Source organism: Rhinoderma darwinii, chromosome 1 (genome assembly GCF_050947455.1).
Source record: "Rhinoderma darwinii isolate aRhiDar2 chromosome 1, aRhiDar2.hap1, whole genome shotgun sequence".
In the NCBI taxonomy this organism is placed as follows: domain Eukaryota; kingdom Metazoa; phylum Chordata; class Amphibia; order Anura; family Rhinodermatidae; genus Rhinoderma; species Rhinoderma darwinii.
In genome coordinates, this window is record NC_134687.1 from 403,125,807 (window position 1) to 403,152,343 (window position 26,537).

At 41.2% G+C, this 26,537-nt stretch overlaps 1 protein-coding gene across 1 annotated transcript in view; it reads right to left on the minus strand.

Annotated features, from left to right (window-relative positions):
* SPTLC1 (serine palmitoyltransferase long chain base subunit 1) overlaps positions 1–26,537 on the minus strand; it is an 89,179-nt gene that overhangs the window by 32,716 nt on the left and 29,926 nt on the right. The window contains exons 6-8 of the mRNA XM_075828859.1: positions 23,849–23,981; positions 7,524–7,653; positions 526–615 (exon numbers count right to left, since the gene is read on the minus strand). Coding sequence (XP_075684974.1) covers positions 526–615; positions 7,524–7,653; positions 23,849–23,981 — 353 coding nt within the window. The remainder of the gene's footprint in view (positions 1–525; positions 616–7,523; positions 7,654–23,848; positions 23,982–26,537) is intronic.

Consider the following 26,537-nt stretch of genomic DNA (forward strand, 5'->3'; position numbering starts at 1 on the left):
AGAGAGGATCTCTAAAGTACCCCTCAACTTTTCCCTTTGATACCATTGAGTGTAGCAGAAGGCATCCATCATGGTGTTTCTGACTTGGACCAGTGTCTAACAATAAATGGCTTCCACCTAACAAAGAATAACTGGGCTATGACCTCTGTTTAATAAAGGCCACCAGACATCCCAAAAATTTCAGGTGTGCTCTCACAGGTTCTGCGAAGGCAGCGCGATGATGTCATCTCCTCGCCTTCGCAGAACCCGTGAGACTAGAGACCACACGTAAAGTAGACGGCGCTGCATCGGTGAGTATGTGTCATCGCGCCGCCGATAGCCAAATTCCCTTGCATCTTGAATCCCCATGTCACAGATCAGTTTTTAACGGTTGTTACGTGTATTGACAGCCGTTATAACCGGATCCATTGACTTCTATGGGGGCCATCTGGCCGTGAAAACTGCCAAAAATAAGACATGACCTATTTTTTGACGGCCATTAAAAAAACCGCTGTGACACGGCCGTATACTGAAAAAGTTACGTACCAGTTGAGGAAGAGGACAGACGTAACCAGTGTTCATATACAGTCCTTCAGCAACGATAAATCGTCTGGTCACTCTAGCTTTGCGTGGATTCTTTTGGAATCAAGTATACAGAAAAAGCATTAATATTTTTGGCGATTACATATGATAAAGAAAAAAATAAATAAAAAAAAAGACAAACCTATACATACACACAATAATTATGCCTCATTTTTTTTAGGGAGCACAGGCTTATGCATGGTGCTGTCTACAACAGGTTTGTTTTCTAGCCCGTCGCCTAGTTTTCCTTTTCACAGGCCGGGTTTGTTCTCAACCACGAACAACGTGAAGTCTTCCTAATGATACACATCACTGTGGCTATTTATCATGCAACACTCGGTTCTTGGCAGAAGCCAGCAAAGTCGGTTTGCCAACAAAATAGAGCAAAAATAACCATAAATCATTGTCTGTTACATTTTAGCAAGCTTTTTTTTTTTTATTCTTAAATAATAAACATTGATCTCGTGGGCACTGGCCCATACATAGGAATTCCACAAATTTTACAAGCCTAGGCTATTACCCATAAATTTTACAAGACCATGTGTGTGATCCCTTTCAGTGTGGGCTACATTCTTTTGTTTTTCTCTCCTATTATTGCATAGGAAAAAAGTAAAAATGACACGGTGTTATCTATTAATATACTTGGTGCTTTGAATGCATGAGCTATATACCTAGGGGGAAAATGTACTGCTTTACTGGAGCAGTGGACATTAAATCCTCATGTTACATTTGTATGCAATTTGTTACACCACATTAAGAGAGACTGACCCAGAATCCAAAGTTGTTATTATTACTTCTACTTTTATTGGCCAGTTGAGGTTACTAGGCCTCATTTTTCTAGTGTTGTAAAGTAGTCAAATAATTATCATATATTGCCACAAGTGAGATTTACATGGATACAGGACTTCGCTGAAAGACTTGCCATAAACCGACATCAGTAAAAGTGCGTTTAATATAGAAGTTTCCATAAAAGATAATTTTCCCCGGTGGAACAACTCTGTAGCATTCTAGAACAAACAGATTGTTTCGGAACGATTTCTAATTATTAACAACTTGCCAATACAAAGTCTATTGCATTATAATTCAGACCTTTACATTTAGGATTTCAGTTCATGAAGCAATAGAGAATAAAAACCACATTTAGGTTTTATAGAAGTTCTTTTTCAACTTTTCAATTATCAGATAGAAGTTTAATAAATGACTATATACTAGCAAGAGAATTGTGTTGGCTTACAATCACATCTATGTAACCGCCACCAGAGGAGTATGGTTGTCTCTAGTTTATCCTCTGTAGCAACAACATGATTGGTTAAACAGAAGCTGCCAAAAGCAATTCATAAAATGCGGAAAACATTTATATCTTCTACGTGGATACAAGATTGTTTGTTTAACCCGTTAGTGACCGCCAATACGCCTTTTAACGGCGGCCACAAACGGGCTTTATTCTGATGCATGTGCCTTTTTACGGCACTGCATCAGGATAAAGTAAACAGAGCAGGGAGCCGTTAAATGTCCCTGCTCTCGGCTGCTAGAGGTAGCTGAGGGCTGGGGGCGTCCCTGCTCTGCCGTGTGAGATCGATATTAGTATAGATCTCACACGTTTAACCCCTCAGATGCGATGCGCAATAGCGAGCACCGCATCTGAGTGGTTTTGGAGAGAGGGACGGAGCTCCCTCTCTCTCCCACCGACACCCGGCGATACGATCGCCGAGTGTCAGTGTCTTCTATGGCACCCGGGGGCCTAATAAAGGCCCCCACGTCTGCCTGGAGTGAATGCCTGCTAGATCATGCCTCTGGCATGACCTAGCAGATGCCTGTCCGTTTTAAACAGACAGGCAGTAATATACTGCAGTACAGAAGTATTGCAGTGTGTTATAATAGCGATCGGAGAATCGCATAGTGAAGGCCCCTAATGGGACTAGTAAAAAAGTTAAACAAAAGTTGAATAAAGTTAATTGAAAAAAAAAAATGTGAAAAAATGAAAAACCCAGCTTTTCCCCTTACAAAATGCTTTACTATTAAAAAACCTAAATAAATGTAAAAAGTTACACATATTTGGTATCGCCGCGTCCGTAACGAGCCCCACTATAAATCTATTACATTATTTAACCCGCACGGTGAACGCCGTAAAAAATGTAATAAAAAACTATGGAAAAATTGCTGTTTTCTGTGAATCCTGACTTAAATTTTTTTTTATAAAAAGTGATCAAAAAGTCGCATCTACTCCAAAATGGTACCAATAAAAACGACAAGTCTTCCCGCAAAAAAAAAAAGCCCTCATACAACCGCATCAGCGAAAAAATAAAAACGTTATGGCTCTTCAAATATGGAGACACAAAAACAAATAATTTTGGAAAAAAAAGTGTTTTCACTGTGTAAAAGTAGTAAAACATAAAAAAACTATACAAATTTGGTATCGTTGCAATCGTAACAACCCGCTGAATAAAGTTATTGTGTTATTTATATCACACGGTAAACGGCGTAGATTTAAGACGCGAAAAAGCGTGGTGAAATTTCAGGGTTTTTTCTATTCCCCCCCAAAAAAAAGTTAATAAAAGTTAATCAATAAATAATATGTACCTAAAAATGGTGCTATTAAAAATACAACTTGTCCCGCAAAAAACAAGACCTTATACAGCTATGTCGACGCAAAAATAAAAGAGAGTTATAGCTCTTGGAATGCGACGATGGAAAAACGTAAAAAATGGCTTGGTCATTAAGGTTTCAAATAGGCTGGTCATTAAGGGGTTAAAGCTACAGGGCCAAAGCCTCCAAATTGCACTGCTGACAGATTCAACGTCATGTTCCGTTCTGATTTGTGTCAAATACAGGGTTGTCAGAGACCTTGTGGGGATCACCGTTTACACATCAGCCACTATTAGTCTTAAGTGCGGATTAAATTCAATAAGAGGTCTCGTACATGGACACGTGACCACGGCAGCCAATCTATGGCCGCCATGGTGATGTGCAAAACTTAGTAGCTTCACAACGGCAGCCAACCATTGACTGCCACAATCACATGTGCATGTACAACACATCTTGCTCTCATGGCAGGTGATCCTGGTACCAGAAACATTGTCAGATGTCATAAAATCCCTGCAAGATCAACCATGACACTTCTATTTTTGTTAAAGTCTATGGTTATAAACATCATGATCATACATCTCTAATTGTTTTTGACAGTACACCACATTTTAAGTTTAAGTTTTTAATAATGTACTAAAAAAAAACAAAAAAAAACAAAAAGAAGAAATATTTAAAGGGAAACTAAACGCTCAAACTTCTGACATGTCATAGTGACATGTCAGAAGTTTTGACTGGTGGGGTTCCAAGCACTGAGACCCCCAGCAATTGCTAAAACGAAGCAGCCGAAGAGCTCATGTGAGCGCTGAGCCGCTTATTTTCTTTTCGGCTTTTTCCAGAAAATCGATGTAGCAGTGTACGGACTCAATAGAAAGACTATGATCCTGTGCACCGCTACATTGGCTTCCCGGAAAACGCCGAACAGAGACGAAGTGACACAGCACTCACACAAGTGCTTCTGCTGCTTTGTTTTAGCGATTGGTGGGGGTCTCAGCGCTCGGACCCCCAAGAATCAAAACTTCTGACATGTCACTATGACATGTCAGAAGTTTGTTGATCGCTTAGTTAGCTTTTTTTTTTTTTTTTTTTTTTTAGTACATTAAAAACGCAAAAAACTATTAGTTACCCTTAATTCCCCTTTATTCCCCCAAAGTAATATTAGAAATAAAATAAACATAGCTGGTATTGCCATGTCCATAAAATTATTACAATACTACACGTGTTCACATCAAGTTTTGGCCCTACTTTTGGCATGCACGTCTGGAAAGCTCCCTACGTACACGCTAAATGCTATTCCATCATGAAAGAACTGGCAAATAAAAAAAAAAAACATATACCGCACGAGCGTGTCTGTGTGACAGATGCCACTGCATAGCCACCGTATAGCATCCGTCACAGGAATACGTTAAACGTATACCTCGGGGAGCTTTCCCAGGGCAGGAATCCCCGGCAAGAGCATCAGGTAGCGCTCGGCCCAAGGATTACAGCCCTGGGGAAGCCCCGGATGTCACTGTACATACATGGACAGAATCCCTAGCCAGAGCATTGCTAGCGCTCTGGCCTAATAATCCAGAACTACAGGAGCCCCAGGAGTTACTGTCCATATATGGAAAGTGACGTGAAGGGCTTTCCCATCATAGGACTGCAATGATGTGGCAGGGGACAACATAGCTAAAAGCCCCTGATATAACTATCAATATATGGACAGTGACGTCCGGGCTCAGTGCTTGCCTTCCGTCGGAAGTATACGTTGGGACTCCTCCCGAAGTATACCTCCAAATGGAGGAAAAAATGCGATGTGAACAGGCCCTTATCGTGCAGATCCAATATTCTCCAGATCAAAAAGCATATTCACTACAACACGCTAAACTCGCATTTTTGCTTTTCCAAGTCCTATCCTATCCGTACTCTGGGCGGTGTAATATTTTCTGTAGGACACTGTCCAATCAGCATGCAGTTTCTCCCCTTCCCTGCCCAGCAACACAGCGTGATCATATAGTACACAGCCACTGCCCCACAGCAACTAAACCACAGCAAAGCTGCATTCAATTACATGCAGTTTTTACCAGTTTCACCTTGATTGTGGCTTTCTTAAACAATTACCACAGTTGTGATCAAACCCTGCCAAAGTACACAAGTATTTTCATGTGGTGCCGCAAACAATCTGTATGAATACACAGAATAAAAAATAATTCAGAGTTAAAAAAGGATGTTAGGGGCCGTTCACATATATCTGATGTCCCTGTCAGTTTCCCTATGGCGTGTTGCAGAAAAGCCGGAGGGAAACTGAAGCTAGAACGGATCCAATAGCTTTCTATGGGATCTGTTCTGGCACATGGAACATAGGGTGTGGCGCTGTACAGGAGCATTGCCGACGCTCTGGCCAGGGATTACGCTCCTGGAGGAGCCCTGGACGTCACTGTCCATATATGGACATCAGGGGCTCCCTCTAGGAGCGGAATCCCTGACCAGAGTGTCGGCAACGCTCCGGCTGGGGATTCCACTCCTAGAGGGAGCCAGAATGAAGCCATCTACAGGGGGATGTGTTGCATTATCTACAAATGAAGTTCTTCAGTTTTCAGAATGGACAGTGAAAAACGTAACTGAACGGATGCAAAACGGGCGTGAAAAACGGACGAAGATGGCAGTTTTTAACAGCGGACACCAGGACCCGGTCGTGTGAATAGAAACAGCAGCAATCCCGGTGTGGTGTGAATAGGAGATGCGGGGTGGGAGTGGGTAGCTGTAAAGGCGCCAAACACTAGCTCCTCCCCGAAGTTAGGGCTGCTTCAACGATCTGATGTGAGTGGACAGTAGCTGCCTTCTAGGCTCTCCCTCTCATCGCCGGCCTCGCCGCTGCACTAAATAGGACAAGGATCACGTCAGAAGTTTTGGGAAATGACAAGTACACATGTATCTAATCTATCATGTAACCAATCTATCACAAACTATGCACCACTCTGATAAAATTGGCACATTTTCAGACCCTAGACTACCTTTTTGGTGGACCATTGTGGTAAAAACTGATGTTAAAAACGGTTAACTATCGACAACCAATAGTAACTGAGGTTTTGTAGTAAAAAGTTGATAAAGCCTGATGGCAACGGATACATTTTTGTATCCGTTGTATTCACGAAAGAAAAAAAACAAAAACTGATGCGGACGCAACAGACATATGTGAACGCACCCTTAAAAGGATGCCAGTTTAATTATTTTTTTGTTATTTTCAGTCAGATCAATGCTGTGGAGTCGGTAAGCCTAACTTCTGACTGACCCCTCAGTTCTCCACAATCCGACTCCTGTATAAATGGCTCATGTATAATATAAGTACAGTTGTTTGCTCGCTATGTATAAATGTAAGAAAAAGAGAACAGCGTGAACTCCTATAACGCTATGCGACTATATACGTATATATGTCCTGGAAATCCTCTGGACAGAAACAGCAGGAAACAGTTAATGGAGGCTTTGAGGCGGACACTCAGAGGAATAAACACAACACTGCCGCTCTTCCCGATCCCTGTGTATGCGTCCCGTTCGCCCTTGCGTCCTTCACCTTAATTGACGGTCTATCTTCCTACTCCCTTTCTGTGTTGATCTGGTTGTTCTCCCTCCTATAGTACGGATCAGCAGCGCAGCTCGCTGTAGCGCCACTGAACACTCTGTAGTGTTCCTGTGTGTCAGAGAGACAGATTTTCCCCAGGTGGCAGGGCTAAGAGGGAGGAGGAGCGCATAGTCAGCTTTAATGGAGGCAAGCGCTGACCAGGTATAGCGGCGCCACACCAGCTGAGCGGATTGGCTGGGCGCCGAGGAGGGAAGGAAAAATATAGGAGAGCAGGGTTACGAATCAGACGGCATGATAAGTACAGGACACTACAGCACAGCCCTTGTACTCACAGCCCTAAGTGAAGCCCGATCCCTGGGAACAGAAACAATATTAACCCTGAGCGCTCCAGTCTGTTCAGGAGGAGGGGCCCCGCCAACTTATGAAACTTTTGCACTATGCCCACCAAACTGTTAAAACTGCACAGTGCACAGTAGTATTGACTTTGTTATTTTTATTTTAAAGCCAGAGTTGGGGTCCGTACATTTCTAGAGACTCCAACCAAAACTGACCCGGACTCCACGGCCCTGTATGGATCCACAGGAACATTACAACTAGAGCATGCATTTTTATTTTAAAAAAACAAACAAAAAAAAACAAAAAACGACCGCTCTAAAACTGCCGACAAGAATACTAATGTATCCGAATGTGGACAAAGCCTAAACTGGCTTTTTTTTCTTCACTTCTTTAATTTGGTTGAATACATAAAACATTGTATGGACAAGTAGATTTGTGGAGGCAGTATGTGTATAGTTAGTAATGCTAATGAATTATTCACCTTTTGATCTTCTCGTTCCTGTTCCTTTAACAATCGCTCCAAGTCACTCATATCGTTATGTTTGAAGTACTTGATGTTGCTTCTTGAAGCTTGTAGCCCCTTCTGAATAGCAAAACATGCTGCTTCATCCCTAGGAACAGAGCAGAAACTCATAAATACCATACTAGGATTCCCCTTCCTTATGACAAATTTGAAGTGTAACAGTGTCATTTCCATCAGGTCATTAACAGGATTCATGAAAAACTGCTACAAACAATACTGGGTGATTCCCATTGATGTCAAACAGTACGAGGGTCAACCAGGTGCATAAAATAAAAAATACAAAAGCACCCCGAACTGATGCTTCGTCTATTCTAGTAAACATTTATATTAAAACCTATAGAATAGAATGCTTTTTTTCTGCCCACTTACAGACCCTACTTGTTCACTTCTCTCCCTGCACTGGATCAGGATCAGTGTTTAGTAAAATAGATTTGGGGGTATCAGTGTGCACAGGGCTATTTTTCTAGTGCTTTTCTCAGTTGCTCAACGCTGTCTTTTTTGCTTCTGCGGTTGATGCTCTATCTTGGCCTGCGTGCTTCTTCATGTATGCACATTATGATCTTTTGCTTGATATTGAAAAGGAAAATAAAATAATTTATTTAAAATATAAATAGATTTGGGGTTTAGGCAGTACAGACCTGCACACATGGTTTGTCATAAATAAAAACAACAACTTTACCCCAGCGCAACAATACAGCTGCACTTGAGAAATAAAAGGGTATGCTACAATGTAAGAATGGAGAATAAAAAAACAAGGGAGGCAGGCTCTTCATAAAGAAGCTGAAACACAGGCTTAGGCCCAGGTCACATGTTTTTTTTACACTGATTTTGATGCTGAAACTGCATGGGAGTCAGCGCCAAAAACCACCCCCATTCAAATAAAGCTTTTAGCCGCTCACCGTAAAAAAATAAAATAAAAAATAAAAATAAAACAATTTGATTTCAATCCCATTGATTTCAGAAAGCGGCAAGAAATTGCAGGCAGGTCAAAATCTGCATTAGATGTTCTCTGCCTGCAAAGAAACGGTGTGAACAGGGCCTTAAATTGACAACTGCTGGAGCTCAAGCCAAGCGAACTACAAGAACACACAAACTGCTAATCCGGGAATGCTGGAATTTGTAGTGATACAAAGAAGAGCCTCTAGTGATATAGTTAGCATTTTGACCCCACAGGTTTTTTTGCTGAATTTATTGGAATTAGTCTGTGAAGATGTAAATCTACTTTTTATCAGAAAAAACATTTTATAATTTTTATAAGGAATAAAAAGGAGAAAAAGCACCTTAACATTTGTACAGAAATTTTTCCCGATTACGCAAATACCCCATATGTGGTAAACTGCTGTTTGGACCCACGGCAGGGCTCTGAAGGGAAGGAGTGCCATTTGGATTGGTTTCTGGGGGCCATGTCGCATTTGCAGAGCCCCTAAAGTATCAGTACAGTAGAAATTCCCCAGGTGTGCTCCCATTTTGAAGACTATACCCCTCAAAGAATTAAATTAGAGGTGTAGTGAGCATTTTGATCACTCAGGTGTTTTAAAGATTATTAGAATTGGGACGTGAAAACGAATTTTTTTCCCCAATAACTTGTAGATTCAGCTAATAATTTTCATTTCCACAAGGAATACAGGAGAAAAGACAACCCGAAATTTGTTACACAATTTCTCCTGAGTATGGAAATACCCCATATGTGGCTGTAATCTGTTATTTGGACACACGGCAAGCGTCTAAAAGGGAAAAAGCACAATTTAGTTATTGGAGTGGAGATTTGACAAAATTGTCTTTTGGCGCCATGTTGCATTACGCTGAGGTACCAGTACAGTGAAAACCCCCGAGAAGTGACCCCATTTAGGAAGCTACACCCCTCCAGGAATTCATCTAGAAGTGTAGTGAGCCTTTTGACCCCAAAGGTTTTGCAGAAATTATTGCACAGTGGATGTTGCAGATTGAAAATTGCCATGTTCCACAGATATGCTATTTCAGTGCCCAATGTGTTGTTCTCAGATTGTGCCACTTTAAATTGTTAAGCGGGTTCTCCAGGGAACAGGAATACACCGTATTTGGTCATAAACTACTGTTTACATTTATCTCACACAGTCAGCGAGGTTACAGAGTCAGCGTTCTGATGCTGTGTTGAGACGATACACAAGGTTTAGTGAGACCATTAGAATATTATAGGGACATTCAGATCACATTGGGTACTTTAATTCTAACTGTGTGCTTAATATTTAGTTCTAATAAAAGTTATGTTTTATACAGAATAGGAAGTATTCATTCGGTACCTGGGAAACCAGGGCTAATTTATTTGCCTTAGGCAAATTTGGTATTTGGGTCTGAACCTTTGCCCACCATCTAACTGGGTCCACTATTCTTTGCTTGTATAAAACTGTTTGGGCACACTGCCAGGCCCAGAAGTAGCGCAATTTGGCTTATGGAGAACAGATTTTGCTTGGTAGTAGTTTTGTTTAGTGTTTTACTTGTGTTTCAGTTTATAATGTGGGGGTATACGCAAGCTGGGCAGAGTGCATCGGGGTACACGCAAGCTGGGCAGAGTGCATCGGGGTATACGCAAGCTGGGCAGAGTGCATCGGGGTACACGCAAGCTGGGCAGAGTGCATCAGTTCATAATAGGATGATGTAATAATGGGGTAAATTAATAATAAACTTAATTATCCATGGATAGTGACGTATGTTTTGAACCAATCCTTTATGCACAGGTCAGATTTTTGGGTGCAGGAGTCGCAGTTCTAAGGGGTGGCCATGGTATTATACAAAATATCCGCACTCCAGCATAGACTAATCTTTCACTTCTTCACTAGCCCCATATGTAGCACAGACCCCAAAATGTTATAGTTTCCGCTGCATTTACAGGGTCTACCAGTGGTGGCTGCAAATGATGACGTGGGGTTTTAGGTGAAGAACTGCTGCACATATAAATTAGTCTGGGCCGTCGTTTTGCATTATTGCGTTCCAAGAGTCATAACTTTTTATTTTTCCGTTGACGAGCTGTGTGAGTGCTTGATTTTCATGGGACGAGCTGTCGTTTTTATTAGTATCATTGTGGGGTACATGCGATTTTTTTGATCAGTTATTCAATTTTTTGGGGAGGTGAGGAGACCAAAAAAAACTAAATTCTCAAACTTTTTAACGGTGTTCTCTGTGCAGTATAAACAGGTTTACTTTATTCTGCGGTTTGATACGATTATGGCAACACCAAAAATGTATATAGTCTTTATAGGTTTTACTACTTTTACACAATAAAACCACTTTTTTCTAAATAAAATAATGTTTTAGTGTCACCATATCCAGAGAACCATAACCTTTTTATTTTTTTTGTCTACAGAGCTGTGTGAGGGCTTGTTTTTTGCGAGGCAAGCTGTCGTTTTTATTGGTACCATTTTGGGGTACTTGCGACTTTATCACTTTTTATTCAATTTTTTTGGAAACCATGTGACCCAAAAAAGGAAATTCTGCCGTTGTCGGATTTAATTTTTTTACGGTGTTTACCGTGCAGGATAAATGTTATTTTTATATGCCAGACCGATACGAACGCGGCGATACCTATTCTGTTATAGGTTTTTTGTTTTTTTTCTAATTATAAAAAGGACTTTATCAGGGAAACAGGGCGATTATTGTTTTTATTACATAAAACTTATTTAGCTAAAACATTTTTTTTTTTCACTTACTAGGAGACTTGAAGATCTGATCTTCTGATCCCCAGTACAATACACTGCACTACTTCTGTATGTACTTACGTAGTGCAGTGTATTGTGACGGTCATTTTACAACTGACCATTAAGCCTATTACGTCCTGCATTGGGCAGGATCTAATAGGCTTCCGTACCTGGCAATTAGGGAGCAGTTGCTGGGTTACCTGGTTGCCATAGCAATCATTGGCATAACGTGATTTTTTTTGCGTGGGGCCAACCGGTTACAGAAGGAGCCCCCTTCCACTGTGTCAATAACTTAAATGCCGCTGTCGCTATTGACAGCGGCATTTAATGGGTTAAACTGCAGCAAGCGGAGACAACTGTGATCGCTGCCGTTGCAGTGGGATGTTGGTTGTACATTACAGCCGACACCCGCTGAAGCGCGCACAGCTCCTGTGCCCGCTTCATCCTCAGGGCGTTATTGTACGCCCATTTGGGGGAACGCACCACTAAAAATGATATACAGTAACGCCCATTTGCGGGAAGGGGTTAACCTGTATTTTATAGTACAGGTGTGCTCTTATGTGGGACAATGCTCACTGGGTCCAGCCCCCCCCCCCCCCACTCAGGCAGCAGGTGCTATTAAAGCCTCTGCACACCCTATAGTTACGCCCTAGCCTAAGAATACAAGAACGTATCAGAATACATGCTGCCAGATACCACAGTAATGCATCTCTCGTTAAAATTCTGCTCTTGTCCAAAGGACTTTATGTTTACATGGGCAAAGCCACACTGTGGCCTGCAGCTATTGCACCCGCATTACCATACATCTCTTTTAATTTAGGGATGTATGGTACACACTGAAACATTTCCTAATGCACAGCCCTGTTTTTTTCTGGGCAGGTGTCGCATTGGTAACTTTCCCTCCATATTCCAGAACATACACAACTTTTTTGGGGGTCCGCTTTTTTTGGTAGCAGGGGGCACTTCAGATGGGAAAGGTTGTCCTGGGACAATTCTGCGGGCTTGACTTTATGAAGTCAACCCCCTCCCCTCCTCTGGGGCTGGTCTCCAAAAACTTTTTCATGATAATCGAGATAGGATCCCTGGGACACTTGAATGAGGTGAACGGCAAGTTTTTGTTTTTTTAAACCATATCCAGGATTTCTGTACAGCATTCGGGGGCTGCAACACCTGGTCTGCAAGGTCCACCCCACCCATAAATGTATTGTAGTCCTGTATGCAAACAGGCTTACGGACAGTACTACTTGTCCCGTGTACAGGAACGTGGCTGCTGCTGTCTGGATGAATGGATGTTCGCATGAAAACATCTTTTTTCACGAAACTTGACAAGCAGCAAGTCCTAATTACAAAGTCTCCTGATTTCCCCAGCTTTGAATTTTTGGTTGACATGGGATATTAGCAGGCCTTTTTGATTGTGACGTATGATGCCACAGGTTCTCTCTATCTGAAGGGTACATTAGAATAGAAATCAATAAATAAATGGTGCCCCCTATCCAAAAGAGGGTGCAAAAGGTCCCATACAATTTTTCCACTACGGTTGAGTAAAGGGGGCATTCTGGAGGGACAGTTTGGGTGCCTTTCCCTTCATAAGCTCTGAATTTGCGAGTGTAGTCTGAGTCACTAACAATTTATACCTTTTTAATCCGAATCAGGCCCTTATATCTGGCAAATATTGCCTGCATTGTAGCAGGCCTTTGAAAACGAGCAGAGATGCAATCACGGCAAAAAAAATAAAAATAATTCGGGGGTATATGTCTGCGCAAACGTGCTATTTATAAAATTAGGCCACTTTTTTTATTTAAAGTCATGGCTGGGGGTCACCGCAGGGTGGACAAATAGAATGGTCATAGAAATGCAGGAAGCGCAGGATAGTTTCAAAGCGCTGCCTTGTCATTACTTTTCTGTATATACCAGTGTTGTACAGGACGTCAGATGTCCAATAGGACCCAATTGTGGATTTCTCTACCAAACCAATGTTCAAAAGGAGGCCCCAAAATTTTAAAATGTCTGCAACAACTGGGTGCCACACACTAATTTTGGCGTATTAAGATGTGGAGTGACTGACAACAAAATTGAGCAGCATAAGCACATGAAATGTTTATGTTAATGACCGTACAATTAGAAATAGGCAGAACAGGTATTGTTTCATGAAAGGCAGCTAAGTAAAAGACCCTTCTCTCCAAAAAGAATATAAAAGCACAACTTAGGTTTATATAACTTCATCTGAACTTTGGAGCCTTTGGACGGATGAGACCAAGGTGGAGAGGTTTGGTCATCATGCACAGTGCCAGGTTTGTTGAAAACCAAACACAGCGTAATGCCTCATACCAGCTATCAATAGTGGCAGTGAAGTGATGATATGGGCTGTTATGCAGCCATAGGACCACATCAGCAGATCAGAATCTAGTCATAAATCTGCATGGCTGAAGAATACAAAAATTCAAAAGTGTTCTAATGTCTAAGTCAAAGTTCTACCTCATTGAGATGCTGTGGCAGAATCTTAAGTGAGCTGTGAATAAACTAAAGTAGGGCTGGGTGATATTGGCAAAAAATAAAATTACGATTTTTTTCAACCCTATAAGCGATTTTCTGTTTGAATCTCGATTTTCTTACTACGGTTAAATAAACTGAAAAGATACAAAGCCATAATTTAATAAATTATTTTATTTCCATAAATAACTTTTTAACATATTACTATAATTGTACATAACTTCACAACTTATAACCTCTGCAAATATTTCATCAGAAATACAATTGGAAAAATGTATATCTAATGGATTAGAACTTCTGCTGGCCTGTTCCCCGGCAGGGAACATGTTAACAGAATCTATAATCAATTATGCACTGCATGAACTAATATCCCTCTCTGCCAGTCACCACCCCATCCGGTCTCCGACATTGTGGGCGAGAGCAGTCTAAATTGAGTGGACACTTTGGGGAGAGATTAGATTAGCATCTGAAGTCTGAGCAGGACCCTGTGCAGCACCGGCCCCACGATGGGGTTTTAAATAACTGACATTTAGGCCGGATTCACACAACCGTGAAAAACGGTCCTCGTCTCCGCCGGATTTTCCGCCCCCCCCCATGGTACATGTGAACGGGACTCCTGGCATTAGTCATTTAGGCTACATTCACACGACAGTGGGAAAAAAATGGCCATTAAAAACGGATTAAGGCCTCATGCACACGACCGTAAAAACTCCCGTTATTACGGGTCGTAATTACGACCCGTAATAACGGGCTCATAGACTTCTATTGGCGACGGGTGCCTTCCCGTTTTCTCACGGGAAGGTGCCCGTGCCGTTGAAAAAGATAGAACATGTCCTATTTCAGGCCGTAATAACGGCACTGACAGTCCATAGAAGTCTATGAAGCTCTCGTAATGACGGGTGGCTACATGTGTGCATCCGTCATTACGGCAGCGTTGCTAAGCGACGTCAGTAAATAGTCACTGTCGAAAGAGTTAACTGATCGGCAGTAACTCTTTCTGCACCCTGGACAGTGACTACCGATCAGTATAAACCTGTAAAAAATAAAAATAAAAGACGTTCATACTTACCGACAACTTCCTGCTTCCTCCAGTCCGGTCTCCCGCCCGTTGCCTTGGTGACGCGTCCCTCTCGACATCCGGCCCGACGTCCTGGATGACGTTTCAGGCCATGTGACCGCTGCAGCCAATCACAGGTCAATCACAGGCTGCAGCGGTCACATGGACTGCCGCGTCATCCAGGGATGTCGGGCTGGATGTGAAGAGGGACGCGTCACCAAGACAACGGCCGGGTAAGTATGAATTTCTTTAACTTTTATTACAGAAAAGGCTGTCCCTTCTCTCTATCCTGCACTGATAGAGAGAAGGGGCTGCCGATTAGTGCAGTGCTATTTTGCCGCCAAAAACGTGCTCGTAAATACGGGTGGAATACGTGTGACACCGGACCCATATTTACGGGCACGGGTTCGTAAATACTGGTGCAAAACAGGTGGAATACGTGTGACACCGGACCCGTATTTACGCCAGTATTTACGGGTGGGAAAAAATACGGTCGTGTGCATGAGGCCTTACTGTCAGTTTTTCATCAGTGTGTCTCCAAATTTTCATCCATTTCCAGTCCTTCTGTGCATTTTTGCTGATCATATGCCATCCATTCATGGCCATTAAAAAATATAAAATAAAAATTGATGAATTTCATTTGTCAGGGTTTTCTTTGTCCCAACCCCCTGAAAACACGAGTGCCCACATATAAAGTGCCAGAGCCTACAGCACCTCGCACAGCACCCACGTAGACAGCGCCTCGCACAGCACCACTGTAGCTCCCTCTAGGAGCCGAATCCCCAGCCAGAGCGTTGCCCAAGCTCTGGACGGGGTCTCCGCTCCTAGAGGGAGTCCCTGACACCTCTGTCCGTATATGGAAAGTGACGTCAAGGGCTTTCCCAAGACAGGAGTTCCCAGCCAAAGATCTTGCGATGCTGCGGCCAGGGAAACCGCTTCTAAACAGAGCCCCGGAAGTAGGGCTGGGCAATTAATCAAAAAATAACCAAAATTCATGGCAATTATACGGGCATAATACTGTGTGGGGAGCACTGTTAGGCAATATACTTTGTGGGGGCAGTGTCAGGGTGTATATTAGATACAGTAGTTTACAGCAGGCTCAGGGCATAACTATTAATACAACAGCGTAGCATGCAAATAGGGGGATGTGGTATGCAAAAAGAGAAGTGGCCTAAATAATAGTTAATGAGGTTACATGTTCAATTAATCATGATTTAGATCATAATCTCCGAGCCCTTCCCTGAAGTCACGGTCCATATATGGACACAGACGTCAGGGACTCCCTCTAGGAGGGGAATCCCTGACAGGGCGCCGGCCGGGGTTTCCACTCCTACAGGGAGATACAGTGGCGCTATCTACAGGGCGGTGTGGCACTAGGAGTCCCTTCTTTGCCACGGATCTGATGTTGCGTACTGTATCATTTTGTTCAGTACAGAACAGCAGTTCCATGGGGAAGCATGGACAGAATAGGAAGACGACAGACAGAAGGGAGGGAGCACAGCCCCTCAGACGGGGTGGACCAGGCAGGTAACTAGGTGGAGCTTCCTCCTGCAGCACAGCGGCGGCGCCACTAGAAAATAGATTCAACGAAATTGCCAGAGGCTGTGAGGGCGAATGAATCAAATTAATTTGATTAGTCGCCCAGCCCTAAACTAATGCTCTCAAAACATCAAGTAACCGCAATTATATTGTAAAGAAGAGTAGGATAAAAAAAAAAAAAGCAATGGGAAAGACAAACTACAAAAACGTTTACTTACAGTTAACGTAGCTAAAGGGGTCAATAAATTATACGGTGCACTTTTTTGTTTAACATGTAGGTTATTTGGTCATAGAAGTGGGTGAAGATCTCGCAATTGGTATTTAATCCCTTAAGAGAACAGACTTCTAGGACCGAAAGCAGAAGTACAGAGATCTAATATATTCTTGTCAAAATGGGAGTCTTGGAAGTAAAATAAGGAATGAAGAGTGCTATTCCCAGAATTTTATTACCAAACGTATTAAAAAAATAAGTATGACTTTACTTGGATTGCCTGGAAGTATACTGATGAGGAACACAGAAGCCTTTGAATGATCCTTTAAGATGCATTAACTGTCGTAAAAGCAATAGTGATCTCTCCAAATTATTTAGCAAGGAGGAGAAAAGGTGTATGGAGTTACAAAGTGAAAATACAGGTTAGCTCCATTAGTCAGATCACAGAGTGTAACAAGTATTATGTGAGGGGTGAAACAATACTACAGATAATACTAACAAGTTACAAAGAAAACAAGGATCTCTAGAAGCTATAGTTGAGCGAATTAACTCGCTACAAATTTGCAAGAAGTTTCAGATTTTAGCAAATATGAAACGTTTGGGATTTGCCCCGCACGCCACCATTTCACAGATAAGAAGGAGAAGAAGAGCAGGAGGAGAGGAGAGGAGAGGAGAGGAGAGGAGAGGAGAGGAGAAGAATCCCATGGCCTCGGGCGGGAGCCCAGCGGTCTTCCCCATATTGCCTTGAAGGCATTCCTTCCACTAGCACAGCATAGATTTTAGACAGAGATAGGAGTCAGTGTGTTAGGCCTCATGCACACGAACTGATTTTTTCCTTCCGTAAATACGGGTCCTTGGTCACACGTATTCGACTCGTATTGCACCAGTATTTACGGACCCGTGCCCGTAAATACGGGTCCGGTGTTACCAGTATTCCACCCGTATTTATGGGCACTTTGTCGATGCAAAATTGCACTGCACTAATCGGCAGTCCCTTCTCTCTATCAGTGCAGGATAAAGAGAAGGGGCAGCCGTAATTACGGCCTAAAATAGGACATGTTCTATATTTTTCAACGGCCCGGGCACCTTCCCGTAGGCATACGGGGAGGTACCCGTGGCCAATAGACGTCTATGGCCCGTGATTACGGGCGTTTTTACGTTCGTGTGCATGGGGCCTTAAGGGGGTTTTACACTGGACAATTATCGTGCAGACGAGCGTTCATATAACGCTTGTTGCAGATAAGCAGATTAACGAACAAACACAAAGTGAGTGAGTGAGTGAGTCATATACACACCAGCAGACATCAGATACAAAAAGAATGAAAAATAAAAATTTGAATTTATGGACCATTTTTTTTTTTTTTTACTTTAAAAATGATCAGCACTGAGATTTTTTTTAATGCTTTTTAAACAGAAGGTATCTTCCCCATAGCCATATATATTGCGGACACTTTCACATTACTAATGCGGTCTTGGTGTTAAACAGCTTGAAAGGAGTTGGATACAATCCTAGAAGGCCTCCAAGAGTCATACAAGACTTTTCATGGCAATCAGGGCACTTTTGACTCGTGACAAATTTATTCGGAGCGAATCACATCTCACGGCCAGTTCGATCGAACCCGGAACAAAGTTCGGGAAATTCGCTCATCTCTACTAGAAGAATAAGGGTATGTTCACAGGCAGTGACCAGAAACTTCTGAAAATATGGAGCTGTTTTCAGGCGAACACAGCTCCTGATTGTCAGAATTTTTTTTTTTTAACTGTTGTTTTTCGCAGCGTTTTTGGAGCTGTTTTTCAATGGCGTCAATGAAAAACGCCTCCAAAAATGTCCCAAGAAGTGTCCTGCACTTCTTTTGACGAGCCGTCATTTTACGCGCCGTATTTTGACAGCGACGTGTAAAATAAAGGCTCGTGGGAACAGAACATCGTAATTCCCATTGAAAGCAATGGGCAGATGTATGTAGGCGTATTAGGGGCGTTTTTTCAGGCGTAATTCGAGGCGTAAAACGCCCGTATTACATCTGAAACCACTGCGTGTGAACATGCCTGGATCTGAATGATTAAGGGTATCTGACAAATTTCCGTCACATATGCCTGCTATGAATTGAAGTCCTGAAAAAAAAAAAAAGACACACACTGTCTCAAAGTGCAATGCTCATCTGCGGATTTGACCATATATCTACAGATATCCAGATATCCATAGAAATCAACCCTTTCGGGGCAAAACAAATTTTTTTACTCCCCACCTTCCAAGAGCCATAAAGTTTTTATTTTTTTCCATCAATGGAGTGGTGTGAGGGTTTATTTTTTGTGGGAGGAGCTGTAGTTTCTATTGGTATTTAAAGTACTATATAATGTACTGGGAAACTGAAATAAAATTCTTTGTGGTGTGGAATTCGAAAAAAACAACAAAAACAATTCCTCCAGTTTTATGGGTGTTTTACAGTTTTCACCGTACAGTAAAAACTAAAACAATATGATTATGGTGATACCAAATTTAAAAGTTTTTTTTTTTATATATTTAATTTCACAAAGAAAAGAGTATATGTTAAAAAAAATAAAGTATTAGTTTTGTTTCACCACATTCTGAGAGCAATAACTTTATTTTTTTAGTCTTATTTAGGTTATGTGCACATCTGCGTTCCGACGGAACGGATCCGACTGACACAGTTTGTCTCTGTTGTGCAAGAGTTCTGTAGTTTTGACGGGATGAATAGCGTAGTCGAGTACTGTATTCCTCCCGTCAAAATGACAGAACCCTTGCAAAAGGGAGACAAACAAACCATTGGCACCAGATCCGTCACCATTGAAATCAATGGGGATGGAAACGGAAACCTATGGTTTCAGTTTGTGTCAGTCAGGGCTCCGTTCTGACGGAAAGCTCCGACGGAACATCGGAATGGAGCCCTGATGCAGATGTGAACGAAGCCTAAGTCGTGTGAGTGTTTATTTTTTGCAGGACGAGCTGTAGTTTTCACTGGTACCATTTTCTGTTTTGTTTTTTTTAGAGCCATGGTGATCAAAACAAAAAACTGATTTCGGTGTTTTGCATTTTTTTTTTTATTGCGTTCACCGTGTGGGTTAAATAATATTATATTGTAATATTTCAAACTTCTACGGACGTGGCAATACCAAATTTTGTTACAATTTTACATTATTTTAGAGGAAAAATAGAAAAGGGCTGTTTTTTTTTTTACTACTGAAAACTTTAAACTTTTTTTTTTTTTACACTTTTTATCACATCGTGGGGGGGCTGTCTGAGGGGGTCGTCTCCTCTTCCTAATGGCTTGGACGTCACAGTCGCTGTTGACTTCAGCATCGAATTTTTTTGCCTCCATATGATTTTTATTAGAAGAGTTATCAAGTTACAGACAGAGGAAAGAAACAAATATCCATGATAAAATATGCATACAGCAATGGTAATCGTACAAACGCACAAAATACAAAACGAGCAAAAGAATGCACAAAAAAAAAAAAAAAGAGAAAAAAAAAGGTAGACAGCTATAGCACATATAGCATAAAAACTTCAGCAAAGTATGTATTGAGCAGCACATACAGCATCATTAAAAGAAAAGCAGTAGATAGGACAGGTGTGCTGCATGGAATAAGAGAAGGAAAAAGAAGGAAATGAGGAAGAGAGGGATAAAGAGAGGGTGTTCGAGTTGCCAGATGGGGGTCACAATATCAAGTGTATATTGCGTTCAGCACCGTACAGGAGAAAGAAATCTCAATGTAACTATAACAAAATGTGGACCAGACGTATGAGTGGACCATGACCGTTACAGAAGCATGACACAGAGTGGTCACGACCTTCAGGCATTCGAGATTCCACTCTATAAACTAGATCCATCTTAGCCACTGATTCTCTAATAGTTGGGGGGGGGGGGGTGTTTAGTGGACTTCCAATGTCTAGGAACGACAGTATGAGCAGCTGTCAGGAAGTGCCTAAGGAGGGCCTTCTTTATACCTAGGGGACAGGGATCAAGGACAGAAGTGAAGTCTTGGGCGTAAATATAAAAAAACAGCGTGGCAGAAATATTGTAGAACCACACAGGACTGCCAGCACAAATCAGGCACCACAGGGAAGAGTTTGAGCAAAGTCTGAGGACACTGATACATTGTAGTTAATAGCTGGATATTCTTTTCATGGGCATGACATGCAGTAAACATTTTATGTGTTAGGAGAAAAATTGTATTACACTCTGACTCAGATAGGCTTATATAGAGCTCACGCTCCCAAGCATTCATGTGTGAAAGCGGTTGCTCAGACGAAGCATCTAAGACAGGGGGTCTCAAACACGTCATCTGTAGCCCGCAGGGAGAGGAGAGAGCAACTTCATGACAACAGTCCTTTTCCCACACTGCCGACGCATTGGTGATAGGGGAGCAGTGGCCCGACCGTCCCCTGTAGTGAAACATCCCCCTGTTGATAGCGCCACACACAGCCTACTTTTGACAGCGCTACACCCCCCTCCCTGTAGATAGCTGCATTGGGGCTCCCTCCAGGACCGGAATCCCCAAAGCGCTGCCGATGCTCTGGACTAGGATTCCTCTGCTGTAGGTAGCGCCCCACACACCCCACCCTGTTGCCAGCACTACACACCCCCTCGACGTAGGTAGCTTCATTGGGGCTCCCTCATTGACCGGAATCCCCGACCAGAGCAATGCCAGAGATTCTAGCCAGAGATTCCGCTCCTGGGAGGTAGCCCCGGACGTCACTGTCGATGACAGGGTTCCTCCAGCTCTGGCTGGGGATTCCCCTTCTAGAGACGGGTGTGTGTGGCACTATCTACAGAGGGGCTGCCCAATATTGACATTCTTGCGTCTGCCAAAAACTGCCAATTGAGCCGCCAGACTGCATTTAGCGACACTTAGACTGGAAAACAAGATTGTTAAAAGAAAAAAACATGGAGTAAACTCGTAAATTTCCGGTAAGTTTAAACCTAGTGGTATTATAGTAATGTAGTATTAAAGTAGTTAGTATTAATATAGTAATGTAGTATTGTTATAGTAATGTAGTATTATAGTAATATAGTATTAAAGTAGTGTAGTATTATTATAGTAATGTAGTATTAAAGTAGTGTAGTATTATAGTAATGTAGTATTGTTCTAGTAGTTTAGTATTATAGTAATGTAGTATTATTATAGTACTGTAGTAGTGTTATAGTAATGTAGTATTGTTATAGTAATGTAGTATTAAAGTAGTGTTGGATTATAGTAATGTAGTATTGTTCTAGTAGTTTAGTATTATAGTAATGTAGTATTGTATTATAGTAATGTAGTATTGTTCTAGTAGTTTAGTATTATAGTAATGTAGTATTGTATTATAGTAATGTAGTATTGTTCTAGTAGTTTAGTATTATAGTAATGTAGTATTGTATTATAGTAATGTAGTATTGTATTATAGTAATGTAGTATTGTTCTAGTAGTTTAGTATTATAGTAATGTAGTATTATAGTAGTGTAGTATTGTTCTAGTAGTTTAGTATTATAGTAATGTAGTATTATAGTAGTGTAGTATTATAGTAATGTAGTATTGTTCTAGTAGTTTAGTATTATAGTAATGTAGTATTGTATTATAGTAATGTAGTATTGTATTATAGTAATGTAGTATTGTTCTAGTAGTTTAGTATTATAGTAATGTAGTATTATAGTAGTGTAGTATTGTTCTAGTAGTTTAGTATTATAGTAATGTAGTATTATAGTAGTGTAGTATTATAGTAGTGTAGTATTGTTCTAGTAGTTTAGTATTATAGTAATGTAGTATTATAGTAGTGTAGTATTATAGTAATGTAGTATTGTTCTAGTAGTTTAGTATTATAGTAATGTAGTATTATAGTAGTGTAGTATTGTTCTAGTAGTTTAGTATTATAGTAATGTAGTATTATAGTAGTGTAGTATTATAGTAATGTAGTATTGTTCTAGTAGTTTAGTATTATAGTAATGTAGTATTATAGTAGTGTAGTATTATAGCAATGTAGTATTGTTCTAGTGGTTTAGTATTATAGTATTATAGTAGTGTAGTATTATAGCAATGTAGTATTGTTCTAGTAGTTTAGTATTATAGTAATGTAGTATTATAGTAATGTAGTATTATTATAGTAATGTAGTACTAAATTAGTGTTGTATTATAGTAATGTAGTATTGTTCTAGTAGTGTAGTATTGTTCTAGTAGTTTATTATAGTAGTGTAGTATTGTTATAGTAATGTAGTAATGTAGTATTATTATAGTAATGTAGTACTAAAGTAGTGTTGTATTATAGTAATGTAGTATTGTTCTAGTAGTTTAGTATTATAGTAATGTAGTATTATAGTAGTGTAGTATTATAGCAATGTAGTATTGTTCTAGTAGTTTAGTATTATAGTATTATAGTAGTGTAGTATTATAGCAATGTAGTATTGTTCTAGTAGTTTAGTATTATAGTAATGTAGTATTATAGTAATGTAGTATTATTATAGTAATGTAGTACTAAATTAGTGTTGTATTATAGTAATGTAGTATTGTTCTAGTAGTGTAGTATTGTTCTAGTAGTTTATTATAGTAGTGTAGTATTGTTATAGTAATGTAGTAATGTAGTATTATTATAGTAATGTAGTACTAAAGTAGTGTTGTATTATAGTAATGTAGTATTGTTCTAGTAGTTTAGTATTATAGTAGTGTAGTATTGTTCTAGTAGTTTAGTATTATAGTAGTGTAGTATTATAGTAATGTAGCATTATAGCAATGTAGCATTGTTATAGTAATGTAGTATTGTAATAGTAGTTCAAATAACTAATTAACAATAATTTTTTATTGTATCAAATTTGAAAGTAATACAGCCCATCAACTTCAATTTTTTTCTATGTGCGGCCCATTTAACCCAAAGCAGAGTGGTACGTCGCTCCATCGTCACAGCTGTGGAGATCAAAGCAATATGCCACCAATATCTGTCATGAGACAGCCCCATTAAAGTATCTGGGTGCGGTTAGACAAACCTTTGTTATATGTCCTGTTAAGCCAATAGAAAGGGGGGCCCTAGAAGCAAACTAGATGCTTGCAGGGGTGCTCATTAAAAACAGTAGACAAGGACACATTCATTTCAGAGGGTGATCTGTGGTTCAAAGGGGCTTACAGCAGTGAGAATCCTGCAACCAGCTTCCAAGAGTAGGGCCCACAACAACGAGGGGGTTGCTCAAACTTTTCATTCTCTACATACAGTATAGTAAATGTCCGAGAACTAAAGTGAGGTATAACCATACATATTAACTTATATTAAAGGGGTTATTCTGAAATGTAAAAGTGACAATAAAAGATAAAATAAATACAATGTACTTACACAAATACTATGTCTCCTCGTTTTGAGTAAGCTGGAATAGCACTTGCAATGGTGGCAAATCCATAAGAATAAATGATTGCTTCTTCTGTCCTCATAAACTTGGCTAGTCTTTCTTCTAGTTCCAAATGTACATCTGCAAGATACGTTGTAAAGGGGTTAAGTACTGTGGTCAGCCGCTTTTTCCATGTTAAACGTGGCAAACATCTGTGGGCCTTCCATTAAGAAACCTGAGCTATACATGTCTGATAAAGAAGATGATTTGAAATGCGTTTATACCTGAAGCTCCACATTTTGTTTAAGAGTGCATATGGATCTTTAATCCTTGGACACAGATCTCCCAAAATATCGCACATAAGAGCATTCAACATAGGCAGTCAGGATCAGCAACGACAGGAAGTGGCATCTATTTTTAATTGACTTAACTCATTTACGTTTACCTACTTAAAGCCTCATGCAAAGCTGTGCTGCAACATAGCACTGTTTTACATCGGGTTGCACAACGCATCGAAACTTCGATACGGTTTCGATGCTGTGCACCCTTCAAACGTTTCGATAGTTATTTCATGTATTTCGATACAATACTGAGCTGTGTGGCCACACAGCTTAGCAACACATGGATGTAGTTAGAGCGGGGCTGCGGGTGTGTACTACAGTCATTGCCCCGCTCCTGAGTCTTGATAAGCTTGTGCGTGGTCAGCATGAGGTGATGCGACCAGCGCTGCACTAATGATTGCTATCACTGAAGACAGAACATGGCGGGCACTCTACAAAACACCCCATGTTCTGTCTTCAGTGCCTGGGCCACCGCTCATTAGTGCAGCGCCAGCCGCATCACCTCATGCTGACTGCGCACGCGCTTGTTGTCAGGAGCGGGGCAATGGCTGTATTACACAGCCGCATCACATGAAGCTGACCTCGAGCACACACTTGTTGACAGGAGGGGCAATGGCTGTATTACACAGCCGCAGCCCGGCTTTAACGGCGGAGATCAGAGAAACCGCTCATCTCCGCTGCTATTCCCTTGAATGCTGCGATCAAAGCTAACCGCAGCATTCAAGCTTTAAATGAGAAGGGGGTGATGCCCTTTGCATCGCATCACATAGAATCCCTGTGACGGATTGAGGGACATACCATATATGGGCCGACAGCCCAGGGTCCATTGAAGGACCCCAGGGCTGTCTGACCATATTTCCTGTTAGGGCATACTGAAGTATGTCCTTACAACTGCCTGTGTACTATGAGTATATAGATATATGCCAGTACATGAAGGTTAAAAAATAAAAAGTAATGTTAACCCCTTCCCAACATCCGCCGTGTATATATATATGGCGCTGTCGGGCTGGGCTTCCCGCAAAGCGCTGTATCATTAAGTCGCTGTTGTAGTGCGGGCTCAGGGGCTATGCCCGCACCATCACCGCCGTGTACCAGCTGTATGTTACAGCTGGCACCCTGAGGTATCAGCCAGGACCGGAGCTAGCGTCCGATCCGGCTGATTAACCCCTCAGATGCTGCGTTCAATAGAGCTCGCAGCATGTGAGGAATTCTTAGCCACCGGCATCCCAGCAATGTGATCGCTGGGTTGCCGGTGGCCGCAATGGCAATCGGAGGCCTAATACTTACCTCCCTGTCTGCCAGCAACGGAAGCCTCCTATGCCCCGCTCGCTTCCGGTACCATCAGCATGTTACAGCAGACACCCCGCTGTCACGGCAGGAACCGGAGCTAGCTCCGATTCCTGCCATTAACCCCTTTGATGCAGCAATCCAGTGCGATCGCCGCATCAAAGTGGTTTGTAGCAAATTGGCAGCATGCCATGCGATGGTAAGGCTGCCAACTGCTACTATGGCAACAGGAGGCCTAACAATGGCCTCCTGTTCGCCATTAATGAAGTCGATTAGTCCCCAACAGGAGCTGGATCGGCTTGCGCTCAGTGACAAGGTGGCGCAATGTATTAGCACATCAAACAGTTGGACCTTCAAGTCCCCTAGTGAGACTAAAAAAAAAAAATTAAAAAAAAATGTGTCAAATAAAAAAAGTTTCAAGTAATAACAAAATACTATCACCCTTTTTCCCTCATCAATTAATTTATTATTGCAAAAAAATTATATATACATTTGGTATGGCCGCGTCCGTAACGACCTGAACTACAAAAAATATTATGTTATTTGTCGCATGCAGTGAACGCCGTAAAGGAAAAAAATTCCAGAACCGCTTTTTTTTGGTCACTGTCTTCCAGAAATTTAAATAGAAAGTGATCAAAAAGTCGCATGTATCCAAAAATATTACCCATAAAAACGATATAGTTCGTCTCGCAAAAAAACAAGCCCTCATACAGCTCTGTCAATGAAAAAATTAAAAAGTTATGGCTCTTACAACTTGGCGACAGAAAAAAAAAGACATTCTTTTTACAAAAGTAATTTTATTGTGCAAAAAGTTGTAAAACATTAAAAAAATTCTATAAATTTGGTATCGCAGGAATCGTAATGACCCGCAGAATAAAGTTAACATGTCATTTATGACGCGTGGTGAACACTGGAAAAAAAAAAAAAAGCCTATGGCAGAATTGCTGTTTTTTGGTCACCTTGCCTCCCATAAAAAAAGGATAACAAGTGATCAAAAAGTCACATGTACGCCAAAATGGTACCAATAATAACTACAGCTCGTGCCGCAAAAAAAAACCAGTCCTCATAC